The following is a 23,609-nucleotide window of genomic DNA, read 5'->3' on the forward strand; positions in this document are numbered from 1 at the left end:
CTAGCAGTGGGAAATTGCAGGCTGAAGCGATAGCCATATGAAATTACATTCAAAATAATAGGTTGTTGAAACCTCAGACTTAATTTTACCCAAACGCATATCCATATTTTTTTTTATATCAATTTTTTTTTCTTTTCACCTTATTCGATTTTAATCATAAATAAACAAAACTTGAAGGTTACAATATTTTTTCTTTTTATTGTAAGTAGAATTGGCATGATAATCTTGTTTTCGTAAAGTAATAGAAAATAAATTTCAGTGCGAATAAAGAAGATTTTTTTGTTATAAATTTGAAACACAAACACAGTGTAATTTAAAAATCACAATTTCATTTTCATCAAATTAGATAAATCTATAATGTAATATCTAAGATGTTTCTTACCACTACATTAAGCCTAATACTAAAGTTCACGTTAAAATTGGATATAATCGACAAAACATAAAATATAAATATAAAAAAAATATATATTAGGTATAGTATTCACAAATGGGCAAAAAAAGGTGTGGAATAAGTGAGGTCGCCTATATATTATCGTTGGCAGCCCGAAATACTATGTCTCGACACTATTTGATACTTGTAATTTTTACCATTAGATATTCGGATGTAGTACCTAATAATTACTTGAGATTAGTAATGTTTACTATTTATTGTTAATTAAAAGCCTTATTGCTGAAATCAGATAGAGGATATCATTACAGCCTTTACAGTCCACTACTGGACATAGGCCTCCACAAGTTTACGCCAAAAATAACGTGAACTCATGTGTTTTGCCCATAGTCACCACGCTGGGCAGGCGGGTTGGTGACCGCAGGTCTGGCATTTTCGCACCGAAGACGCTGCTGCCCGTCTTCGGCCTGTATATTTCAAAGCCAGCAGTTGGATGGTTATCCCGCCATCGGTCGGCTTTTCAAGTTCCAAGGTGGTAGCGGAACTATGTTATCCCTTAGTCGCCTCTTACAACACCCACGGGAAGAGAGGGGGTGGCTATATTCTTTAGTACCGTAGCCACACAGTACCCGTAGCCACACAGTACAGTACAGTAGAGGATTTATTATTCATTATTGTGAAACTCTGATATCGCTGCTGACGGCTGTCAGTCCGTATCTAGCAATGGTTGTTTTACTACACAGATCATGCAACTAAACCGCGTCAACGCCGCTGTACGTCACTACTATCGATGTGTGCAGTCACGTGGTGCAGGTGCGCTTCATTGTAATTGGTTACATGGAGTGACGTTTCATTGTAATTGGCTATATTTTAGAACACAAATGCGTTACGTGTGATAGAAAAGAGATAAAATGCTGTTCTATCTTCGTTGCACAACACACCCATCGATCGTCATACCTCTGGCAGCCGTAAATTTAAAAGAAAAGCGCAACCATTAAGCCGACGTACCACCACTACTGTAGTTGCACGACTTGTGAACTGTGTGATCAGATTTCATTTAAAGAATCTACTGCTTGTGTAGGTTAAAAACTACTAAATTCTACCAAAAGAGAACGAGAAAATACTTAAACTCTATTACATGTTTTCGCTGTTATGTTACAAAGAAAAAGTATAATATTGTCCTCTTGATTATAACGATAAAACAATAAGATGAACAAAGAAAACACCGTAAATTAGATAAATCAATGTTTATTACTTAAAATTAAAATCTACAGAAATATAGATATTTTTAAATTGTGATCAAATTATGATCGGTTCATTATGTTGGGTAACATTGTTATAAAGCTGTTTTGAGTCCATTAATTTGATTTGAAAGCCCTATTTCTTGGCATATGTAACCTATTCTATTTTTTATTGAAATTTTATGTTTTACTCGGAATTGATAACTGTGGGAAGCCCCTATATTCCAAGAACAATAATATTTAATCCTTAGTACCTATGAAATACAGCTTAAATTGGCTTGTTTAATAAGAGGCTCATATAAAATACCTCTGGGAAATACTTAGTACCATTTATGTAAAGTTAAATTTAGGTACAAACAGTGTCACAAACCTCAACACTCGTATAGTTTAAGTTTCAGGTGCTAAAATAGAGTAAATCGGGAGAATATAACCTAAAATCATTTTATGGGTTTTAATTTAACAAAATCGCGAGTTGCACTGATAAATCGATAACTTTTACATCACTGACTCACGGCACTTATACCTACCTAATTATTTTTTTTTCAATACATGTGGTATTCCCCCAACAGCTTTCCCTCTCGAATAATTAATATTAAAAAGAGATAGTTACAATCCATTCGATAAAAAGGGGAATACCCCCATTTTATCGATGGGTTTGCCTATGAAGGAAAAAATGTACCAGAATAGTTGAAAAGCGTGAATTCTACCAAAATATACCAAATATTTTTTACCTACTAGATACTGTTACCGATACTTCGAAATCTACCAAAAAAGTAGAAATCTACTAAATCTGGTCACGCTGCTTGTGAATAAGACCGTGGTACAAGCTTCCATGAAATCATTGTTGAGACAGAATGTACTAGCAATTCGCTAGTGACTATTAACATCGTCGGAACTGCAAAATTGCATTTTTTTATTTATTTCATAAAACGTTCCCAAATGACCAAGTCTATCATCAGCCGAAGAGAAATTTTTTATTTTATGCATAGTTTTTGAATTACTCAATTTAAAAATGTCGGATATTACCTGGCTAGCTCGCTAACAATGTCAGATAATAACTACCAACGTTGTTAGCGGTACGCAGGAGTGGGTGAGTGCGAACGATCTCCCACTTCAGACTATGTTAGCGGGACTAACTGATGTTGGTTTGACACTTGTTTTTTAGGACATTTTATTGTTAATCCTTTACTTTACAACACCGTTCACAATGTCTAGTAGATAAGCACGTTTAATCAAACTAGCTACTGGACGTGGTAAAGAAAAACAGTAATAGAAGTAAAAATGCCGATGAAAACATTTTGAGCAAAGCAAAACCTAGTGAGGAACAGGTATTAATTTTTACTTATTATATTACTTTTACGATTTCTAACAATAAAGTTCATAGTTTAATACTATTGCAAATTTAATAATAGATAATAGAAATCACACGAGCCATTTACAGTAAGTAATTTAAAATTGTAGGATGTACCTAATCCAACTTTGTTAACCGGTTTTTGAAAGGAGTTAAATGTCGTTAGTACCATATCCGACGTTGTTAATCGGGTTTCTATATGAGTTAAATGTCATTAGTACCACATCTGACATTGTTTATCGGTTTATCAAATGGGTTCAATGTCGGTAGTACCATATCCGACGTTTTTAACGTTTTTTTTTTTTTAATTTATTAAATGTCGGATGTATTACATTTGAAATTCTATAAGGTTATGCAGATGAGTTAAAATGTCTTTAGTAAACATTTTTGAATATCATATCAAAAATTGACCGCTCCAGCGGGATTCGAACCCGCGTCTCCAACTGACCGTGTCGGCGCTCTAGCCAATTAAGCTATGGAACGATGTACCCGCTAGAGCGAAATTCTTGATATGATGATTTTTATTTTCGGTTTAAGCGAACCGTGGCGCCGTCTATAGTGAGTTCTTTACAGAGACCCGTAACTATTCAAAGTTTCATATTACAATGAAAATCTTTGACAGGAGACGACACCATGCTATTTTTAATATGTACGATTTTTATTTTTGTGTTACCCTCACATTAGGAATTCTAAAAATTTTTGAATATCATATCAAAAATTGACCGCTCCAGCGGGATTCGAATATAGTAGAATTCCTAATGTGAGGGTAACACAAAAATAAAAATCGTACATGTCTTTAGTACCAAATATAACACCCAAACATATAAAATAGTTAATTTTTTTTTTAATTATTTCCTATTGAGTTTTTAATACCGAGAACTTTTCAAGATGAGTGGATTAATTTTTTATAATATATAACTAGGTCGGCCAATAAGCGTAAGGCTCACCTGATGGTAAGCGATTACCGTAGCTTTAGATGTCTGCAACCTACTCACTAACAGGAACACAAAACTGCTTGAAAGCAGTGTTATTTAGCTCTGATCTTCTGTAAGGTCGAAGTACTTCCCCAGTCGGGCTGCTCCATATTTTGAGCAGAAAACTTCCCGCTGTGCACTACCTCAATAACTACTAAGTATGGTCATACAATTTTACTATTTCCTTCTAGACGATAAAGGTCAAAAAGTTAAAATGTTCTTAACTACAATATCTGCAAGTAAGCGCATCATCGCACTACATAATGGAAAAAATGCGAGGAACGAATTTCAGTTTTAGTAGATCAACGTGGCAAATATTAGCACAAGAACTGAATTATAGATAAAGAGTTGACGAGAAGTGTGTGTGATGATGTCAAATCGTTTTCATTGATAGTATCATATTGTGTCAGCAAAAATTCAAAGAAACTATATTTAGAAGGTGTGGATAGATTTGAGTCTAAAAAAATATAGTGACAAAGCAAATAAACAGGAATATACTTAACGCAAATTTTAATATTGGCTTTCATAAGCCTAAAAAAGATCTCTATGATTTTTGTCACACATATACGAAAGTAAAGAATTATCTACAAGAGAAAAGTAATCAGTAGATAAAGATGAAGCTAATTCAAATGAAGAAGTATTAGCAGCTACTTTTGATTTTGAAAAAGTTTTGATAACACCACATAGATATAAGCGTGTTGTACTACAAAATGAAATTGTCTACCTTAAACTTTACGTTATATAATTTGTCTAACAAAATAGCTACATGTTTTATGTGCCACGAAGCTATTGCAAAACGTTGTATAAATGAAGTTTCAAGTTGACTTTATCAATATATATAAGAAAACGCACATAAAGGCAGAACTTTTGGTCCGACTATAGCCCAGCGGAAGGAAGGTTTTTTCTCTATACTTGCTTGTAGTAAAAGAATTTGGAGTCACGATTACGCACTGTTTCATGGAGAAGGGTCATATTCAAAATGAAGGGGATAGTGTGCATTCAATCATCGAGCGCGCAAGTGAACGCAAGATGCTATATTATGTACCAGAGGAATGGTGCTGCCTCGTTCGCTGGGCCAAAGCTGAAGGTGAACCTTATGAAGTTAAAGTGATGACAACTCCAGAAATATTGGATTTTAAATCCTTGCTTTGAATTATATTAATTACATTGGACACATATGAAATATGTAACAGTTATGACACAGTTTTGACAGAATTTAATATGAATATAATTTTTAGGACGCATTTATGTGACTAATCCTCAAAAGATATCACAATTTTTATTAGAATTCTACAATGTATTGGAAGGAATCTTGGATGAAGAAGACTGATTTTCATTGATTAATCTAAAACCTATTAATATGAGTCTTAGATTTAACCAAATCTTTGATTACTACCCAAGTGTCTTATTAAATCTAGATAATTATTATAGAAGATTTTGTGTTTTGTTTAGTAGATTTTAGTTATGCCACCAATTAGTGCTCTTTGTTGATTGCCAATAAGAAGATTGATTTTATTTTGTTAATCTGAATATTAGTTTAATAAAAACAAAAGCTGTAATTATTTGTTGAGTTATTTCATCATTTCAGCCAATCACAGTCCACTGCTGGACATAGGCCTCCATAAGTTCACGCCAAAATTGGTGTGAACTCGTGTGTTTTGCCCATAGTCACCACGCTGGGCAGGGGGGTTGGTACCGCAGGGCTGGCTTTGTCGCACCGATGACGCTGCTGCCCGTCTTCGGCCTGTGTATTTCAAAGCCAGCAGTTGGATGGTTATCCCGCCATCGGTCGGCTTTGTAAGTTCCAAGGTGGTAGTGAAACTGTGTTATCCCTTAGTCACATCTTACGACACCCACGGGAAGAGAGGGGGTGGCTAGGGTGAGAGGAGGTGGGTGGTTGAGTTATTTAAGTCAAAAGAAACATTTAGTATTTATTTTGACAATTGCCTTTATTCAACAAACTTTTCTTTATTATTTCTCAATAAATATATTCATTTTTTTAAATTTTTGGTGTTTGTTTTTTAGTAATATTTACATACGACATACGTTTGTTATAAAAACTAACAATGAACAATGACGTAAATGGCATTTCTGACAAGCAATCATCAATTTCGTACAAGCAACAATGTCGGTTGTGGTACTTCTGACAAATCAGTATTAGTCTTAACCCGTTAAAAATGTAACAAGTGACTTTTCTCATATTTACACATTAAATACCGGCTAGTAATAATATTATCCAAAATATAAATAGCCTGTACAGCATTATTCTAAAATTACATGATCCTGCTTAAAATAAGTAAAAAGATACACGCAATTTACACTTTGAATCGCTCTCCTGTAAAGTTGCTGTTTTTCACATCCGACGTTTTTAATAGTCATGGGCGAATTAACAAGTATTGCCACATGTATAAATTTTTAGTTCTCGCTGTCACCGCATCATACTTTTTTTTTGCCAAGCTATATATATGTGGCGATATCTATCGCGCGAAATACGAACGACTACAAACTACGTAATTAGAGAAAACTGACGTATGCTACATCGCGCTATCAGAGATTTCAAAGTGATTAAGTATATATACAAGATCCCGACAACAACCGTCGGGGCGTTAGCCCACCAGACACAACACCCGTATCGGAGGATTCCTCCCTTTTCGATGGCCGACGTGATTCTTCATACACCTCCTCCAAATATATTTTTGTGTGTTCTTATTTAAATTGCATTTTTTGTCGACAAAACAATATATTCGAAATAATCGTAACAAAAAAATTATTTATCAATTATTAATTTTAAATTATTTAAATTTGTATTTTAATTTAATTACTAATTTGTCACAGAAGCTCAAATATGGAATGAGAAATATTACATTGCTTCGTCACAATTAAATAATGTTTAAAAATTATGGAACGCTTTACGCTTTTTTTTACTCTTAATATGTCGTTAGTCCTCTGTGTTTAACGTTATAGTCCACTTATGAATATTATCAATGAATATATCCATAGTTGTCTAGCGCAAGAAAACAAAAAAGAAAGTAATGCTAATATTTTAACAAAATAACAAAATATTAAAATGAACAATTAAACACATAATCATAGCAACACAGTGAAAACATAACAAGTCAAAAGAGCGAAAGACTCGAATCCAGCTCTCAATAAAAATTAAAAAAAATAACACGCCAAAACGTCAAATCAGTGACAGATACCCTCACCTCAAGTACCTTTTTATGTTATGAATTGCTTACGAATTCTTTAAATATACATCAATTATTAATTTAAAATGTCGGAAAATGGGCACGACCATGCGTAAAAAGACTCAAGTTTCATTTGTTATCCGGGACGAAGAGGAGAGGAGACATAAAAATGGCGTTAGTTCATTGCAGCTAGATCCAATACAAGGAAGATTGTATTCAGCCGGTAGGGATGGGATTATACGAGTGTGGCACACCGGGGGTGGTACACAGGATAGGTACATCCAGAGCATGGAACATCACACCGATTGGGTGAATGACATCGTCCTATGTTGCGGTGGAAAAAACCTCATAAGTGCATCGTCGGATACGACTGTAAAAGTATGGAATGCGCCCAAAGGTTTCTGTATGTCGACATTGCGTACTCATAAAGATTACGTACGAACATTAGCTTATGCAAAGGACAAGGAGCAAGTCGCCAGTGCAGGCTTAGACCGCGCGATATTCTTATGGGATGTGAATACTTTGACAGCTTTAACTGCTAGCAATAATACCGTAACCACGTCCAGTTTGGTGGGAAACAAAGAATCTATATACAGTTTAGCCATGAACCCACCGGGTACTATTCTGGTTAGTGGTTCTACAGAAAAAGTCCTGAGAGTTTGGGATCCTAGAAACTGTTCACGTCTTATGAAACTAAAAGGACATTCGGACAACGTTAAAGCATTAGTAGTAAGTAGAGATGGCTCCCAGTGTGTGTCTGGGAGCTCAGATGGCACTATAAAGCTGTGGCTTCTATCGCAGCAGAGATGTGTGTCAACAATCCGGGTACATTCCGAAGCAGTTTGGGCACTTCTAGCCACAGAAAACTTCACCCATATCATATCAGGAGGAAGGGATCGTCTAGTCATTATAACAGAGTTGAGAAATCCAGATAACTTTATGATTGTTTGTGAAGAGACCGCACCCATTCTTAAACTATGTTTTACAGCAGACCAACAAGCTGTATGGGTAGCTACTTCTAACTCTGATATACGATGTTGGAAGCTTCCACCTCTTAACACACTAAATTCCGATATGTACAACCAGAACAATTATAATACAAATAATGTTTATCAAACACAACCCTTACATAACATTGTTGGTGGCAAAGCAATCAAACATTACACAGTTTTAAACGACAAACGTCACATATTAACAAAAGATACGACAAATAATGTTGTGTTATATGATGTTTTAAAAGCAAGTAAAGTTGAGGAATTAGGGGAAGTTGATTATGAGGAAGAACTGAAGAAACGATTCAAAATGGTTTATGTACCAAACTGGTTTAATGTAGATTTAAAGACTGGAATGTTGACGATACATCTGGGACAGGATGAGACAGACTGTTTCAGTGCTTGGGTTAGTGCTAAGGAAGCTGGACTAACAACCGAAAATGATCAAAAAGTCAACTTTGGGGCGTTACTGTTACAAGCTTTGTTGGAACATTGGAATCATCCAAATAGAGTTAATGAGGCCGGACAAAAAGTTATAGGAAACAACTTTTTCAGTGTCCCTCTGCACACACCGCTTATATTTAGTGAAGTCGGTGGTAGAACACTTTACAGGCTTCAGGTTTGTATGCTATATTTTTGTATTAAATATATGTGTATTGTACAATATTTTAACATTACATAACTCTTTTGTTAATAGCTAGTCTTCTAAAGTTGAACTGGAAGATAGAAAACTGCTTATTTTAAAATAATTGAGATACATATCACAAATACGGTCCTAAAATGGTCTATGAAAAATATATGGATATCATTATGTACTCAAATATAACAAGTAAAGTAAATTAATGTAATCTTATGGAATTTTAATTAATAGAATTACATTAAGAAATATACTGGTAAAAATTTTAGTATAGATTTGACATAACATTTTAAAAATTTGTTGATTTCAAAATTGGATTTTGATTCAAAATCATTTTGTACATACACCAAGGTGTGAAATGACACACTCCATACAAATCTATATCTCAAGTGTTGATATCAAAATGTTGTTTCAATAACATTTAATAAAACTAAAATATTTACTGATTGGTTAAAATAGATATATAATAGATATCACAGAAATTCTTTGTATAATGTAGATAAATCAATAAAGGAGGTAGGTAGTTTTCAAAACTAGTCAAAGCCAATTTTCTGCAATTCCACAATTTTTTGAGTTCATCCAAATAATACATATATTTAATTGACTTAGGCTATGTTTATGGTATTCTCATTTAATGTAGTGAAGTCAGATTTTATTGCTTAAGAATAAACATTTATTCTATATATATATATTTGTTTTTTTTTTTTTGATTTATTCTATTACATTTTGATTTATTTAATATATTTATTATTGATTATATAATAGGCTATTTTTCAAATTAGGAGCAATTTTTTTTTTATAATCGTAGATGATTAATGCATATATAAATATTTATATTACACCCAGGCTCAGGGTAGAAATCGAACCCACAACAGCAGCAGAAAATAAAGCAGAAAATACGGTCACTACAAACTGCGACAATGGGATAGTCAAATTATTTTTCTAATGTCTACGACGCGTTGGCGCAACGGTCACGGTACTGATTTATGACTGTTGCGCTGGCGGTTGCGGACTTACAGATGGCCATACAGATGTTTGCCATGGTCTGAGTGTTTGTGCAATCCTTGTGGATCTCCACCGCGCCTCGAAGAGCATGTTAAGCTGTCGGTCCCAGTTGATATCATTTACACCTGATAGCGATTGTTACTCGTGGTAGGAATTATATACGCCAACCCACATTAGAGCAGCGTGGTGGATTAAACTCTCATTGTTCTCCTAAATGGGGAAAGAGGCATAGGCCTTTTTTTTACGTGAGGAAAATCCTTCATGGATACCCTCCCGCCTGGGGGCGCCAGAGTGTTATGTCAGACTCCTACTGATTAAAAAACCACCACGTGTGAGCAGTCGTACGCCTGGGTGAGGCGAGATGGGGTCGCGCTAGCATTCACCACCTCGCCCCGGAAGAGGCATAGGCCTGGCCCAGCAGTGGGATATTACAGGCTGAAGCACATGTCTATTGCTTGATACATATTGTGAATTACACTATAAAAAAGTAACAATATTTTTTCAGGTTGGTGACGCGGGAGGCGAAACTGAAGGAAATTTATTACTAGAAACAGTGCCATCATGGGTTGTCGATGTTGCTATAGAAATGGCAGCGCCTAAGCTGAATAAATTGCCATTCTACTTACTACCACACTCCACTTGTCAAAGCAAACAGGATAGACAGAAGAAGGTAACAAGCAATATATAGACATAATGACCTCATAAATTTTGATTCTTTCAGTAATTTATTTAGCTATGTGGCTACGGCATGAAAGAATATAGCCAGCCCCCTCTCTTCCCATGGGTGTCGTAAGAGGCGACTAAAGAATAACACAGTTCCGCTACCACCTTGGAACTTAAAAAGCTGACCGATGGCGGGATAACCATCCAACTGCTGGCCTTGAAATACACAGGCAGAAGACGGGCAGCAGCGTCGTCGATGCGACAAAGCCAGCCCTGCGGTCACCAACCCGCCTGCCCAGGGTGGTGACTATGGGCAACACACATGAGTTCACCCCATTTTTGGCGCGAACTTGTGAAGGCCTATGTCCAGCAGTGGACTGCAATAGGCTGAAATGATGATGATGATGATGATGATGATGATGATGATGATGATGACAGTAATTTATTTTTTCTTACTTTCATCTTGCAAATTTAAAATTATTGCAGCGTGTCAGATTTTTGCAATATATTACGTTATTAAAATTTACTATTTAAATCAATACCTGTTATGTTAATTAAAATTATTTTAACAAATGCTTATTAAAAATATAAATATATATTATTTCAGGACCGTCTCGTCGCCAACGATTTTATTCAATGTCGTAAAGTGGCAGAGCATGTTGTTGAAAAGATTGTTGGTGGGGGTGACGTCAACGGAACGAACGCAGGCAAGAGCGAAGAAAGTACTAACGACTCCCCAGAAGAACGGGTCGAATTGTTGTGCTGTGATCAGGTATGTTACTGTTGTTGCGAAGAAAGTACCAACTTTTCTTATCTCCTAGAATAAGAAGATGTGGTTGATTTTGTTTAAACAACACCAGAAGCATCGCAAACACGTTGCCGACCCTACCCCTGAGCTCTCAGGTATACTACTACACTACTACAGATACTTATAAGCAGTATTATGTAGTTGTATGTTTATTGTAAGGGTTTTATTTTATATTATGAATGTTTCTGAATATCAATTTCACTCTGAAAAGGAGATGGGGACTTTTGGGCCTAAATGTAATGAGTAGAGATATTGTTTAAAAAATTGGTCATATTTTTTTATTTTAAAATATAAGATATCAGCTCAATTCTGCATCTAGAAGCGGAGAAAATTGAAAAAGATAGTTTTCATCAAATTATTTGGGATCGATTCAACTATAATCGATTACAGAATTCAAAAAGAAAATGTTTGCACTAGTTAATTAACTCAAGATATTTAGATGCACAATTAAAGCTATAAACAATAAAGAACATTTAAATAAAGTTACATTAATATCGAAAATATAAATTAATATCTGATAAACCAAAATGATTATCGATTTCGTATCGATTTAAAATAAATCATATTTTTACAGTAATACTGTGTCCGTCACTCGTTTCATGTTTACTGTTTTCCGATGCATTCTGAGTCCATTCCTGATATTTATGTATGGTTTCAAGTGTACATCAATATTGGTAAAGAGTTTTCAAACAGTCTTCACTAAATTTAACAAACATTGATGCTACAAGAACTTAGTGATTGGGATTTTGTATAGACATTGTAACATAACCTCACTTTTACAAAAAGTCTAATAACTCCACTCTCAGATAGCCAAAATATAGATAATTTTCAGCAAGGAATCAATAAGCCTAAATGCATTAATTGATACCATTTTCATTTCATTACATTTTGGCCCAAGAATGTATGGAATCGTATCCATCTCTTTTTTAACGCTATCCCATATAATATAAAAGCACATAGCATTGGCATAAAAGTTTATTGTAGTTCACAGGAAAATTTTGTGGGACTTTAGTATGAGACTTAGGGTTACCTAATGAGAGCTACGTGAGCAACAGTGTTATCAATCCTTTTGTTTACATGTTATAGAGTGCGCCGCCAGCGCAAGGCTCTATATTTATAGTGAATACAAATAATGTGACAATAATACTAATAGGGTCAACTTTTTTTTCTAGACACAGGCGGCCCTATTTTGTTATAAATTTTATTTTTGACGTCTTTTTACCGACCATTTTACATAAACGAAATATAAATTTGTGGCCTTTTATGCGCGATGCTCGATTAATATTTTTTTTTTTTTCGTAATTCCGTACCTCTACTAATTCTTAGAAAAAATATTCAATATATTATTAGGTTTTGAAACAATTTTAGCAATATGTTAGCGTTAAATATTTGAACATAAAATGAATTTTACTTTCGTCTATCGCTTATTAATATTGTTCATTCATTTGCTCTTTGTGTCACTTTACTATACTTACAATATTACTCTATTATCTGTGGTCGGAAGTACGCCATATTTGTTTACTATTTAGGACTCTTCCAAAAAAATAGAATATACATATCAGATTCAATATAGAATCGTAAAATCAAATGTTCCTATTCATTTTAAGATACATATAAATAGCTAAAATTTGATTATTCACTAAATATGATAATTGCAAGTTATTTCTGTGCCATATATATTTTTTTTTTTTCTTTAAAAATACAGTATTTTATTACTAAAATTAATACATAAAAAAAAGAAAAATATATACATACTTTTGTCTATTTTATTTTTTAATTTTTAATATATTGATTAGTGGGGGCTAATTATATTAACTCTATATTAACTCTTGTACTAGCTTATATATAAAAGTTTTGTTTTCTTTCTTGCAGGTATTAGACCCAAACATGGATCTCCGTACCGTCCGTCATTTCATCTGGAAATCCAATGTTGAGTTCACGTTACATTATAGAGTTCTGAAACAATGAAATTCGAGTTTATACATTGTGAGGTTCAATAAACAGTTGAAAAAGTGCTGCTCCATTCAAAACTTCTTCAAGTGAAGTGACTAGTGTTGCCACTGCTGATTTTATGACATGATTTACATAAAGGACGTACTGAAAAATTCAAATTTTATTAAAATGACGACGTATAAATCACATACAGTAATTTTTTTTTTTAAGATTTAGTTTATATTCATAAAAAAAGTATTTAAAATCCTTATACTATCAATTATATTGTGAATTTGTAACTAATAATAAGAACCAAATATTTAAACTGCTTTTCAAATGTAAAAGATCGAAATTTAAAAGTAACATTCCTTAATTATTGTTGCCTGTTAAAAAAATATAAAAAATAGCGATGTGTATCTCAGATTTATGTTATCACTTGTGCCTAAATAAAATTATTATTAACAATGTTATCTTGCCTAAATTTGTATGCAATCGCCAACAATTTTTTATATTTGCTAAATATATGTATAAATTTTTTTACAAGAATTGGCACCATATTATTTTCATTATTAAATTATGGAATGTTTTATATTCAAAAATGTGTCCTAACCCTTAGGTTTTTTTCACCGGTTGTCGATGTTGCTACTATATTTTGACAGATGAAGGTATCCAATGGATAATAGTTTATGATATAATGATTTTCACCGTCGAATTCCACTATAATAATATTATACTAGCTACTGCCCGCGACTTCGTTTGGTTGAATAGTTACTTGAACAAAAAACCCCGATTTTGAAACATTCTTCATTAGTGCTCCGCTCCTATTAGTCTTAGCGTGATGATATATAGCCTATAACCTTCCTCGATAAATGGGCTATCTAACATTGAAAGAATTTTTCAAATCGGACCAGTAGTTCCTGAGATTAGCGCGTTCAAACAAGAAGAGTTCTTCAGCTTTATAATATTAGTATGGATTTCTTTCGCTATTGTAAATCTATAAGTTAAGTTTCTAAACTTAATCTACAACTGGTGAAACAGGCCCTTAAGTATGTTATAGTTATAGATAATAAAATATAGAAAAAGAACAGGCGTATGTACAATGTATTATTTCTTGAAAGTAATTCAGTTAATGCTTAAGTATGCTTAGGTTCGAAATGAAAAAAAATTAAACAAAAAAAAAGATTTAAAAATACGTTGTATCTTAATTCTAATTTATTTATTTTCTTTGATATGTATTCGTAATAGCAATAAAGATCTTACAAGATCCAGTGAAGTTATATATATTAATTACAGGCCATTTTTAAAAAAATTAAATAACTATCAACAATATAATGCAGATAGTCAATGAAATACACACGTAATTATATACTTTTTGAAATTTTAAGTAAATTTATGTAACAATTTTCGACTTAGAAATTTGAAGAATATTTGTATATATATATAATTTATTATTATTATATTTAGTTTGACGAATATTTTAATTGAAATTAAATTCCAATAAAAGAAAGTAATAAATTGTATATTGCTAAATTTAAAATGACAGTATTAATGGCAATAAATAATTATAAATAACTAGTTATGCCTCGCGATTTTATCCGTCTAACTTCCGATCCCTTAGAAATGTCAGGCATAAAAAGTAGCCAATGTCTCATTCTAGATTCTAGCTATTTATATACCAAGGTTAATTGCAATCGGGTCTGCAGCTTTTGTTTGAAGCGTGACTAATATCATACACATCCCAACTTTCTTTATAATTTTGAAAATGTTTTAATTTGATGTCGACAAATTCGGTAACGGTGTAATTGAAATCCAAAATCCTCTTTGAAATTTTTTCAAAAAATCTATCTGACTCTTACACTTACTGTTTACTCTGCTAAAACAATTTATGACAGAAATTTCCTTATTTACGTGTAATTAAGTAATAGTTTGTTACATAATATGGTTGTTTGATTGACAAATTCAGTCTAAAACACATAATATGTTTAAATGTTTATATGACAGATGTCTCACTTACGCAAAAAAAAAAAAACAAATGAGTTTACCAAGTTTTAATTGAATATGCTCTTTTGTTTATTAATCTGTGTGAATATGTTAAAAATATTAAAATGTCTGGTAATAACCTAAGTATAAAGAACTGTAATTGTATTGAATATTTTTTTTTCTTCACATTTACGAAATAAACTGTTTTTAGTCGGTACAGATCTTGAGCGCTAAGCCAAAGAGTATAATATAAGTACGCTAAGGTTCAACCTGCGCAAAAATTAAATTTTAGTCACTTTGGCGGTATGAAATGAAATGCGTGAAGTAATTATATTGTCGTACAATGATTGACCAATTGCGAGACGCGCCAAAACGACAACTCTTGTGATTCCTTCCTTCCAGTTGCCACACAGACACTACAACTCGAGTTCAAATAATTAATGACAATTTAAAATTAACAATTTTTTTGACTTTATTATTTTGCTATGACGACATAAGGCCGCCTTTTGTACCTAATATCAAAAATTAAATTTTGTTGTATATTTGTTAAGCAAAATCAAAGATATACATATATTGACAACCAACTATTACTTTCCCAGTTTTTAAATGTCATGTTATTTTTTAACCACTGTAATTTATTTTTCTTAACTTTCATTTGAGACATCGGCCAATTACAATTTTAATCATCATCTCATCTTCCTGCCCTTATCCCACTTATGTCGGTCGGTGTTCTTGAGCTCTCTATCTAACACTATACCTAGGCCATTGCTTTTCCTATCGCAGCCGCAATAATAAAACTTATAACCCGTAATTTCTCTTGCTCTCCGCCCCTTCCACTTCGTCTCCTGCAAGCACGCTATATTTATCCGTCTCCTTTCCAAAACATCCGCCAGCTCTCGTCCTCTCCCAATCATCATACCCATATTCCAACTCGTAATCCTCAAGCTCACTTCCCGGACTCGCCTCTTACGCTGCCCCCGTCTCTGGTGCAGCAATCCTTGTCCATTTCCCACACTCCGGGTGCTGCGTCTACGCGTCGCCTGCGGGGTACGCCCTAACATTATCGCATACTCTAATCCTCAAACTCGTGTTGTAAGTGATTTGGCATGATATATTCTACGACCGGCCGCCTGCCTGATGTCAACCCTCCTTGGGAATTCTTGGCTAAGAAGAAGGATTTGTGTAAGAGAAGGATCTGGGGTTACGGATACCAGTGCCACGGATTACGGGGAGGGGTTTATGACACTAGCAGCTAGAGCAGTCCGAGGTCGCGTACCCGTATCGGTACCAGTCGGATAGATATCTAGTGGCCAATTACAATTTTAATATAAGTAGATAAAGCCTGATGCGTGAAAATAGAATAAATAAATAGTAAAATAAGAGCCTCGCAATAAGTGGCACCCGTAGGATATATGAGGGTAACGAAATACTCAAAATGTACAATCGCAAATGTCACCCAGACCACGACGAACGTTTGTATAGTTTAAACAAATATTTGTCATTGCTGGGATCGAATCTGGTCATTGTCACTCAAACTTGCTAATTTTGTAGGCTATGTCGGTTACTTTCTTTCGTAGATAGTCTCAATTCTAATCCTATCTTTGAGAGACCGCAAGCATAGCCTGTTCCATTGCACGTTAAGCGACTAAACTTGTAGACTAGTTCCTTCGTAAGTGTCGACGTCTCGACGCCGTATGTGAAACCAAGCAGGACGCAAACCCCCAAGACTTATCTTCAAGTATTGCGTATCATCGTGTATCTTTTTAGTGAAGACTAGCCGAAGCCTGCCAAACGCCGCCAAACCGAATCTTCCTATCGGCTTCCTTCTCGAAGTTGTTTTGGCCTAATTGAATGGTATGCCTGACGATGGCTGTTGGAGTAGACGGGTCCTGGAGTGAAGACGGCGTCTTGGCAAGCGCAGTGTGGGACGTCCTCCGCCCCGTTGGCCCGACGATCTACGTAAGATTGCCGGTGTAGGCTGGATGAGGATTGCGGAAAACCGGGATGTCTGGCACGAACTTGGTGAGGCCTATGTCCAACAGTGGACTATGTGTGTGTATAATTTTTCTCAATATATGGTAGACTTGTGATATAGGGTAAGTTATTACGACGAAACGTCATTGTCATATTGACAAATATGACAAACATTGAATAAATATAACCTCAAAGGCAATGATATAATCAAAATAAATAATAAAATATGACTGGAAGACTATTCATTAGTTGTATTATTCGTAATCTTCCACTAAAGAAAACAATTAGCCCTAACTATCTGGCTCATCACAGGTTCACATATGCTTGTAATTTCGAAACACGTAATTTTTGTACCAAAAAAAAATCGAAGTCTTTAGAGAAGAAGCATTGCAATATAGGAACTATAGGTCACGTAGATCATGGGAAAACTACACTAACAGCTGCTATTACAAAAGTGTTATCCAAGGATGGGTCATCAAAGTATGTTTCTTATGATGAAATTGATAAGGCGCCTGAGGAGAAGGCCAGAGGTAAGTTCAGCATATATTCTATAATCTATCTAATTAGAAATCTAAACATTGGTCTCGTAATAAGTGAAAAGCATGTAAAATTTAATATCTAAAATTAATTCCACTTAAAAATACTATTTGCTTTAAGCCAATCCAATGAAAAAAAAAGCTTAAGGATCGTAATATTACTAAAGACCAATTTCTCAAATGCTTGTACAATTCTTGTATTATAAAAATAATAAATAAATTGAAAATCTCAAAAAATACACTTTCAAAGATTAAATAAATATTAAAATAATAATTTTCAATTGTTTTCTCTAGGAATTACAATAAACGCAGCTCATGTCGGTTACAGTACAAAGAACAGACACTATGCTCATACAGATTGTCCAGGGCATGCTGACTACATTCGCAATATGATTTCTGGTGCTTCTCAAATGGATGCGGCGATATTAGTCGTAGCTGCTAATGACGGGCCGATGCCTCAAACAAGGGAACATTTGTTATTAGCCAAGCAAGTTGGGATAAAGTACATTTTAGTGTATATTAATAAAGTAGATTTAGTTGGACAAGATGTAAGTTGGTATTGGTAAAACAAAAATTCCAAGTTTCATATTTTTGTTTTATTTTTTATTTTTAAAGTAAATATTTAATATGAAGTATTATGTATGAAACAAATAAATACAATTTTGTTGATATTCTAAGTAACGGTGTTCTTTTAAATTTAATGTAATATAAGAATCATCATCATCGTCATCATTTCAGCCTAATACAGTCCACTGCTGGACATAGGCCTCCACAAGTTCACGCCAAAAATGGCGTGAACTTGTGTGTCTTGCCCATAGTCACCTCGCTTGGCAGGCGGGTTGGTGACTGAATTAAGAATATATAATAAAAAATACTATGCTAGTTATTAACAAGAAATATAATAAAGTCATAATAAAGTTTAGTTTCTTTTTTTCTTTTTCTATTTTAATTTAGAAATTTCTTATTCGATATGAACATTATTTATAAATAATTTTATTCATGAGTAATTATTATTTACTACTGTTTCAGATTATTGAACTAGTAGAAATTGAAATGAGAGAGATGTTATCTGACTTTGGCTTCAATGGCAGTGCTACACCTTTGATTTTCGGATCTGCATTAAAGGCTTTGAATGATGACGAATCTGAAATAGGTAATCTGGAAAGTTAATCGAAATAAATATAATCAAAAGTAATTTTTAATCTATACCTAATTATATTTTTTATACTTTTTTTATGTAATGTTAATATGGTAGTCATAAGTAATAATAATAATTTTTATCAGCTTGATTTAAACTTTACTAAGTTTCACGAATTAAGCCTAATTTAACTAATATATATATTTATGTATGTTCGGGGATAACTCCGTCGTTTATTTTGATCGTCGTCGTCGATTTTGATAATTCTTTTTTTGTTGGAAAGAAGATATCCCTAATTTGGTACCATGATAAGGAAACCAGGATCTGATGATGGGGTCCCAGAGAAATCTAGGGAAACTCGAAAATCCGCATAACTTTTTACTGGGTGTACCGATTTTAATGATTTTTAATTTAATCGAAAGCCGATGTTTATCATGTGGTCACATTTAAATTTCATCGAGATCTGATTACAACTTTTGGAGTAATCTTTGATAATGCGTATTTACTTGACTATTTTTTCGTCTACTTACGTTGTATTATTTGTCGATATAATTGACGTCGGTTTTTCTTCTTTTGCCTGCAAACATAATTATTTTAATTTTGTATTTCCAGGTGCACCATCAATAAGAAAACTTCTAAATACCATAGATGACTACGTACCGCCGATTATAAGGGATCTCGAGTCCCCATTTCTAATGCCCATAGACAACGCCTTTACAGTCCCCGGTAGAGGAACAGTTGTCGTTGGTACTATTAAACGTGGAATTATGAAGAAAAACGATGAAGCTGAACTTATGGGTTTTGGATTCAACATTAAAACTACGCTATCAGATATACAGATTTTTAGATCTAGTGTTCTCGAGGTAACTTTTGAGTAAAATATTATGTATAACAATAATAAAATTCAAATTCGAGAGCCTCCAGTAAGATGACCATCGTGTACTTGGGCCCAGGAACACATACACACAAATAAATACACCCAGCAACTGCACAAACAATTCGTCAATTATATATAATCTTTATTGCACTTTAAAAAAAAAGAGAAACAAGTAAAAATCATACTTACAAAGAAAGTTGGCAAGGGCGAACTTATCTCTAGAAGAGATCTCTACCAGTTTACCCATGGTGGTGAGAATTGCTGTTATCGCGGGGCACAGAAGTGCAAGAGTGATTAATAATAATGATTATAAATCTATAAACATATTCAGAATTAATAATATAAAATACATGTATACTTGACTACACACTTACATAAACATATACACACATACATAAAATAAATACATTATTATAATTAAATAATTTTCAGAACTTTTAAAATTCAGATTATATGATTATTCAGATTATTAGATTATAATTTTACTATTAGTATAAAGGAGTGAATTTTAAGCTATAATTTTGGCTTATTTAAATATTAACAAAATTTAATATATTTTATTATTTATTGAAATATCTTTTATTTAAAAACAAAAAAAAAAAAACTATCGGCCATGTTCGTCGCGGATTAACATCGGAAATGCATGTTCTAGAATACCATCAAGAAATGCATGCAGTGTATCTAACACTTAGATGTTAGATGTATTCACTTAAAAATATAACGATATATCCGTAGATCTATTATTAATTAATAATTATTAAACGCTTCACACTTAACAGCCCGCAGTAGAATTTTCTCCTGTGTTGGTCTGGAAACACACACAATACACAAGCACAACGCCCAGACCACGAGAAACATCTATATGGCCGATACAAATGTCTGTCGTGAGCGGGAATCGAACCCGCGACCGCCAGCGCAACAGCCCGTGCTATGACCGCTGCGCCAACGCGTCGTCTATGTTGTATAATTCCTATACTAGGCAATGACATACCTAGCTGTCTAAATTGCCCAATTTCATATATTGTTAGGCACTTTCAAGGTTAACTTTCTAGGTGATGGTATATTTGAATAACTAGTTCAATTTCAAAAATTTCTATACAATAATATATTTGTGTAACATTCTAGGCAATTGCTGGAGACAATGTTGGAGTTTTATTACGTGGTATGAAAATTCGATCAGTGGAAACTGGAATGTTGCTTTGTGCCGCTAGAAGTGTAACTTTGAGTAACCATTACAAAGCGAAGATATATTTCTTGTCAAGAAGCGAGGGTGGCAGGAAGAAGCCGATTTTTTCGAAATATTCGCAGCAAATGTTCAGCGGTACTTGGAATGTTGCTTGTAGGATCGATTTAGGTATGTATTTAGGGTTATTTGCAGTTGTTAAATAGGAATTTTGTTACTATTATACTATTATATAGTATACTATTTTTTAAATAGAACATGTATAATTTTATCAATAAGTAAGAAATTAAAGTTGACGCCGCGTTGGCGCAACGGTCACAGCCATGGATTGTAGCTGTTGCGCGTGCGGTTGCGGGTTCGATTCCCGCACATGACAAACATTTGTATTGGTCATACAGGTGTTTGCCGTGGTCTGGGTGTTTGTGCAGTCCTTGTGATAATTGTGTATAAATATGTACGATTTTTATTTTTGTGTTACCCACAATTAGGAATTCTAAACATTTTTGAATATCATATCAAAAATTGACCGAGACGCGGGTTCGAATCCCGCTGGAGCGGTCAATTTTTGATATGATATTCAAAAATGTTTAGAATTGTGTATAAAAATAAAATTAGAGTGCGAAATAAACCTTTGAGCCGATTCTTGTCACTTATTTTGACGAGTCAAAAATAACGAAAATCCTTCTAGGATTATGTGCCATATATGTCTGAAGAAATGTATTTAATCTGAGATATTTTTTACCATCATATCCATGAGAACATAGGTACCCATTTGTATTTTCAATATTTTTCAGAACCTTCCATGGAAATGATGATGCCGGGCGACCACGCCGATGTCTACTTAACCCTCCTAGAAGGGATGGTAATGACTGAGGGTCAGCCCTTTACAATAAGAGAGAACAACGTTACTGTAGCGACGGGAATTGTAACTGAAGCTTTGCAGCCTATAAATGTACCGAATGGGAAATTAGGAAAAGTCGTGTTAAATATTTAATTCGTTGTATACATATATACCTCTATATATATATATATATATATATATATATATATATATATATATATATATATATATATAACATATTAAATTTTTTGATTGTTTTATTATCTTTTCACTTAACCTCAATCTTTTAGGATTTTTGTTGAATATCGAAGTTTATAAAAATTTCAAACATTTTTGCGTTGTTAAGATTTTATATACTCTACAACTCACCTTAATAAATACGCTTGTAATTAAATTTTCAGTTTATTGTTAACTTTTATTGTAAATTACCCGTTCAAAAATCAAATAACGTTGTTAGTTCCTATTACTATGGATAAGAAAAATTAAATATCACTAGAAAAAGAATAATTTGAGACACCGTGTTAAGTGCAAAATTAAATTAACTATTAAAACTTGTTAATTCGTAATCCACAAACTTTCATTCGAGTCTGATATTTTATTACATACATCTCAATAACTAAACAAGATTATTAATAATAATACTCTTTATCTTGCACCATTAAAAGATACAAACAAAAGTTGTACAATTAGAGGATGGTGTACAAAGGCGTTAAAATTATCAAAGGAATAAATAAAACTTCAAATAATATTTTTTTAATTATATATTTTTTTGTCAGAAGGTAATTAATATCGTGCCAAAAACAGTAACAAATCATTAGTAAGAAAAAAAAATCATGTCTGCATCTAGCATGAACTACATATCGATAAAAAATACACCTACGTTTTGAAGGACAACATTTAACACTTATTTTCACAACATTATATCGACACAATTGGCGTAGTACAACACTATTATTATTATTTTTTAATAATAAATCGTGAACTATAATTAACACCGATACACCTAATGGATACTGTATTTCGCTAATATTGAGGGTAGTTGCGAACGAATTGATCGGTATAATTTCATTTCAAAAATTAACTAATTTTTTTTTTAATCGAATATGATTGTTTCACATATTAGGTACATTTTTGTACAATATGTATTTATCACAATTTCATTTTAAATTTTATAAAATTTTATAATAAAATTCATTTATATATAGAAAACAATGCATCAGCAAGTTTTTACATTGCTAAACAAAAAAATAATCAACATTTTTTTTTACATTTTTACAAAATAATCATTGTAACATATTAATTATATAGACGTTCCATTTATATAATGAAACATCGAAAATACAAAAAAAAAAAATAAGAAGTTTATTTTACTAGAAAACAAAGATCACTTATCAAGTCTCATAGAGTCACATTTCAAAAATGGTGAAATTGAATTTCATTTACAATATTATCAATATAAATATAATGAAAAGTATTTTTTTAGAATATGGCTCGTTACAACAAAGTTAATTAATAACATTTCCAAACTTTTAAGTCATCTCTAAAATACGTTACGAAAAACTTCGCAATACGAACATCATTCCCTTTTTACGGTTTCTCACATTGAATTAAAATTGAATAAATAGTCACGAATCTTTACAAGCAAACCCACTCCCTTATTGTAAACGTATTTATAGATGACCCTTACAATATTTTTTTACATTTATCATACGTGGCAACAATACGCCACGTATAAATAATACATAAAATTGGCAACACCGATCAATTCACACGTAACTCCCCGTCATAATACTGCGTTCGCAGACCACCTCAAGATATGACGCCTAAAATCCAACATTATTTTAACCTGCGCTAATTTCAGTCTGACTCATGCCGCTATCTAAAACATTAATCACAAAGAT

The 23,609-nt window shown here is 33.1% G+C and overlaps 2 protein-coding genes across 2 annotated transcripts; both read left to right on the forward strand.

Moving 5' to 3' along the window:
• The first annotated feature begins 7,238 nt into the window (after nucleotides 1–7,238).
• LOC123664572 (WD repeat-containing protein 48 homolog) lies at nucleotides 7,239–13,388 on the forward strand. The gene is made up of 4 exons (XM_045599098.1): nucleotides 7,239–8,753; nucleotides 10,282–10,446; nucleotides 11,047–11,211; nucleotides 13,120–13,388. The coding sequence occupies exons 1-4, from the start codon at nucleotides 7,239–7,241 to the stop codon at nucleotides 13,213–13,215; spliced, it is 1,941 nt and encodes a 646-aa protein (XP_045455054.1). The 3' UTR covers nucleotides 13,216–13,388.
• A 3,822-nt stretch (nucleotides 13,389–17,210) lies between these two features.
• LOC123664532 (elongation factor Tu-like) lies at nucleotides 17,211–21,909 on the forward strand. The gene is made up of 6 exons (XM_045599067.1): nucleotides 17,211–17,663; nucleotides 17,964–18,217; nucleotides 18,699–18,822; nucleotides 19,420–19,670; nucleotides 20,810–21,038; nucleotides 21,662–21,909. The coding sequence occupies exons 1-6, from the start codon at nucleotides 17,360–17,362 to the stop codon at nucleotides 21,859–21,861; spliced, it is 1,362 nt and encodes a 453-aa protein (XP_045455023.1). The 5' UTR covers nucleotides 17,211–17,359; the 3' UTR covers nucleotides 21,862–21,909.
• Nucleotides 21,910–23,609: the final 1,700 nt, after the last annotated feature.

This window comes from Melitaea cinxia, chromosome 22 (assembly GCF_905220565.1).
Source record: "Melitaea cinxia chromosome 22, ilMelCinx1.1, whole genome shotgun sequence".
Lineage (NCBI taxonomy): Eukaryota > Metazoa > Arthropoda > Insecta > Lepidoptera > Nymphalidae > Melitaea > Melitaea cinxia.

Excerpts from the sequence above, each read along its gene's own strand:
- LOC123664572 (XM_045599098.1), top strand. The coding sequence starts at position 7,239 with ATGGGCACGACCATGCGTAAAAAGACTCAAGTTTCATTTGTTATCCGG. Across the intron at positions 8,754-10,281 it reads GAACACTTTACAGGCTTCAG|GTTGGTGACGCGGGAGGCGA; the intron begins GTTTGTATGCTA and ends ATATTTTTTCAG. Across the intron at positions 11,212-13,119 it reads AATTGTTGTGCTGTGATCAG|GTATTAGACCCAAACATGGA; the intron begins GTATGTTACTGT and ends TCTTTCTTGCAG.
- LOC123664532 (XM_045599067.1), top strand. The coding sequence starts at position 17,360 with ATGACTGGAAGACTATTCATTAGTTGTATTATTCGTAATCTTCCACTA. Across the intron at positions 18,823-19,419 it reads TGATGACGAATCTGAAATAG|GTGCACCATCAATAAGAAAA; the intron begins GTAATCTGGAAA and ends TTGTATTTCCAG. Across the intron at positions 19,671-20,809 it reads TTAGATCTAGTGTTCTCGAG|GCAATTGCTGGAGACAATGT; the intron begins GTAACTTTTGAG and ends GTAACATTCTAG.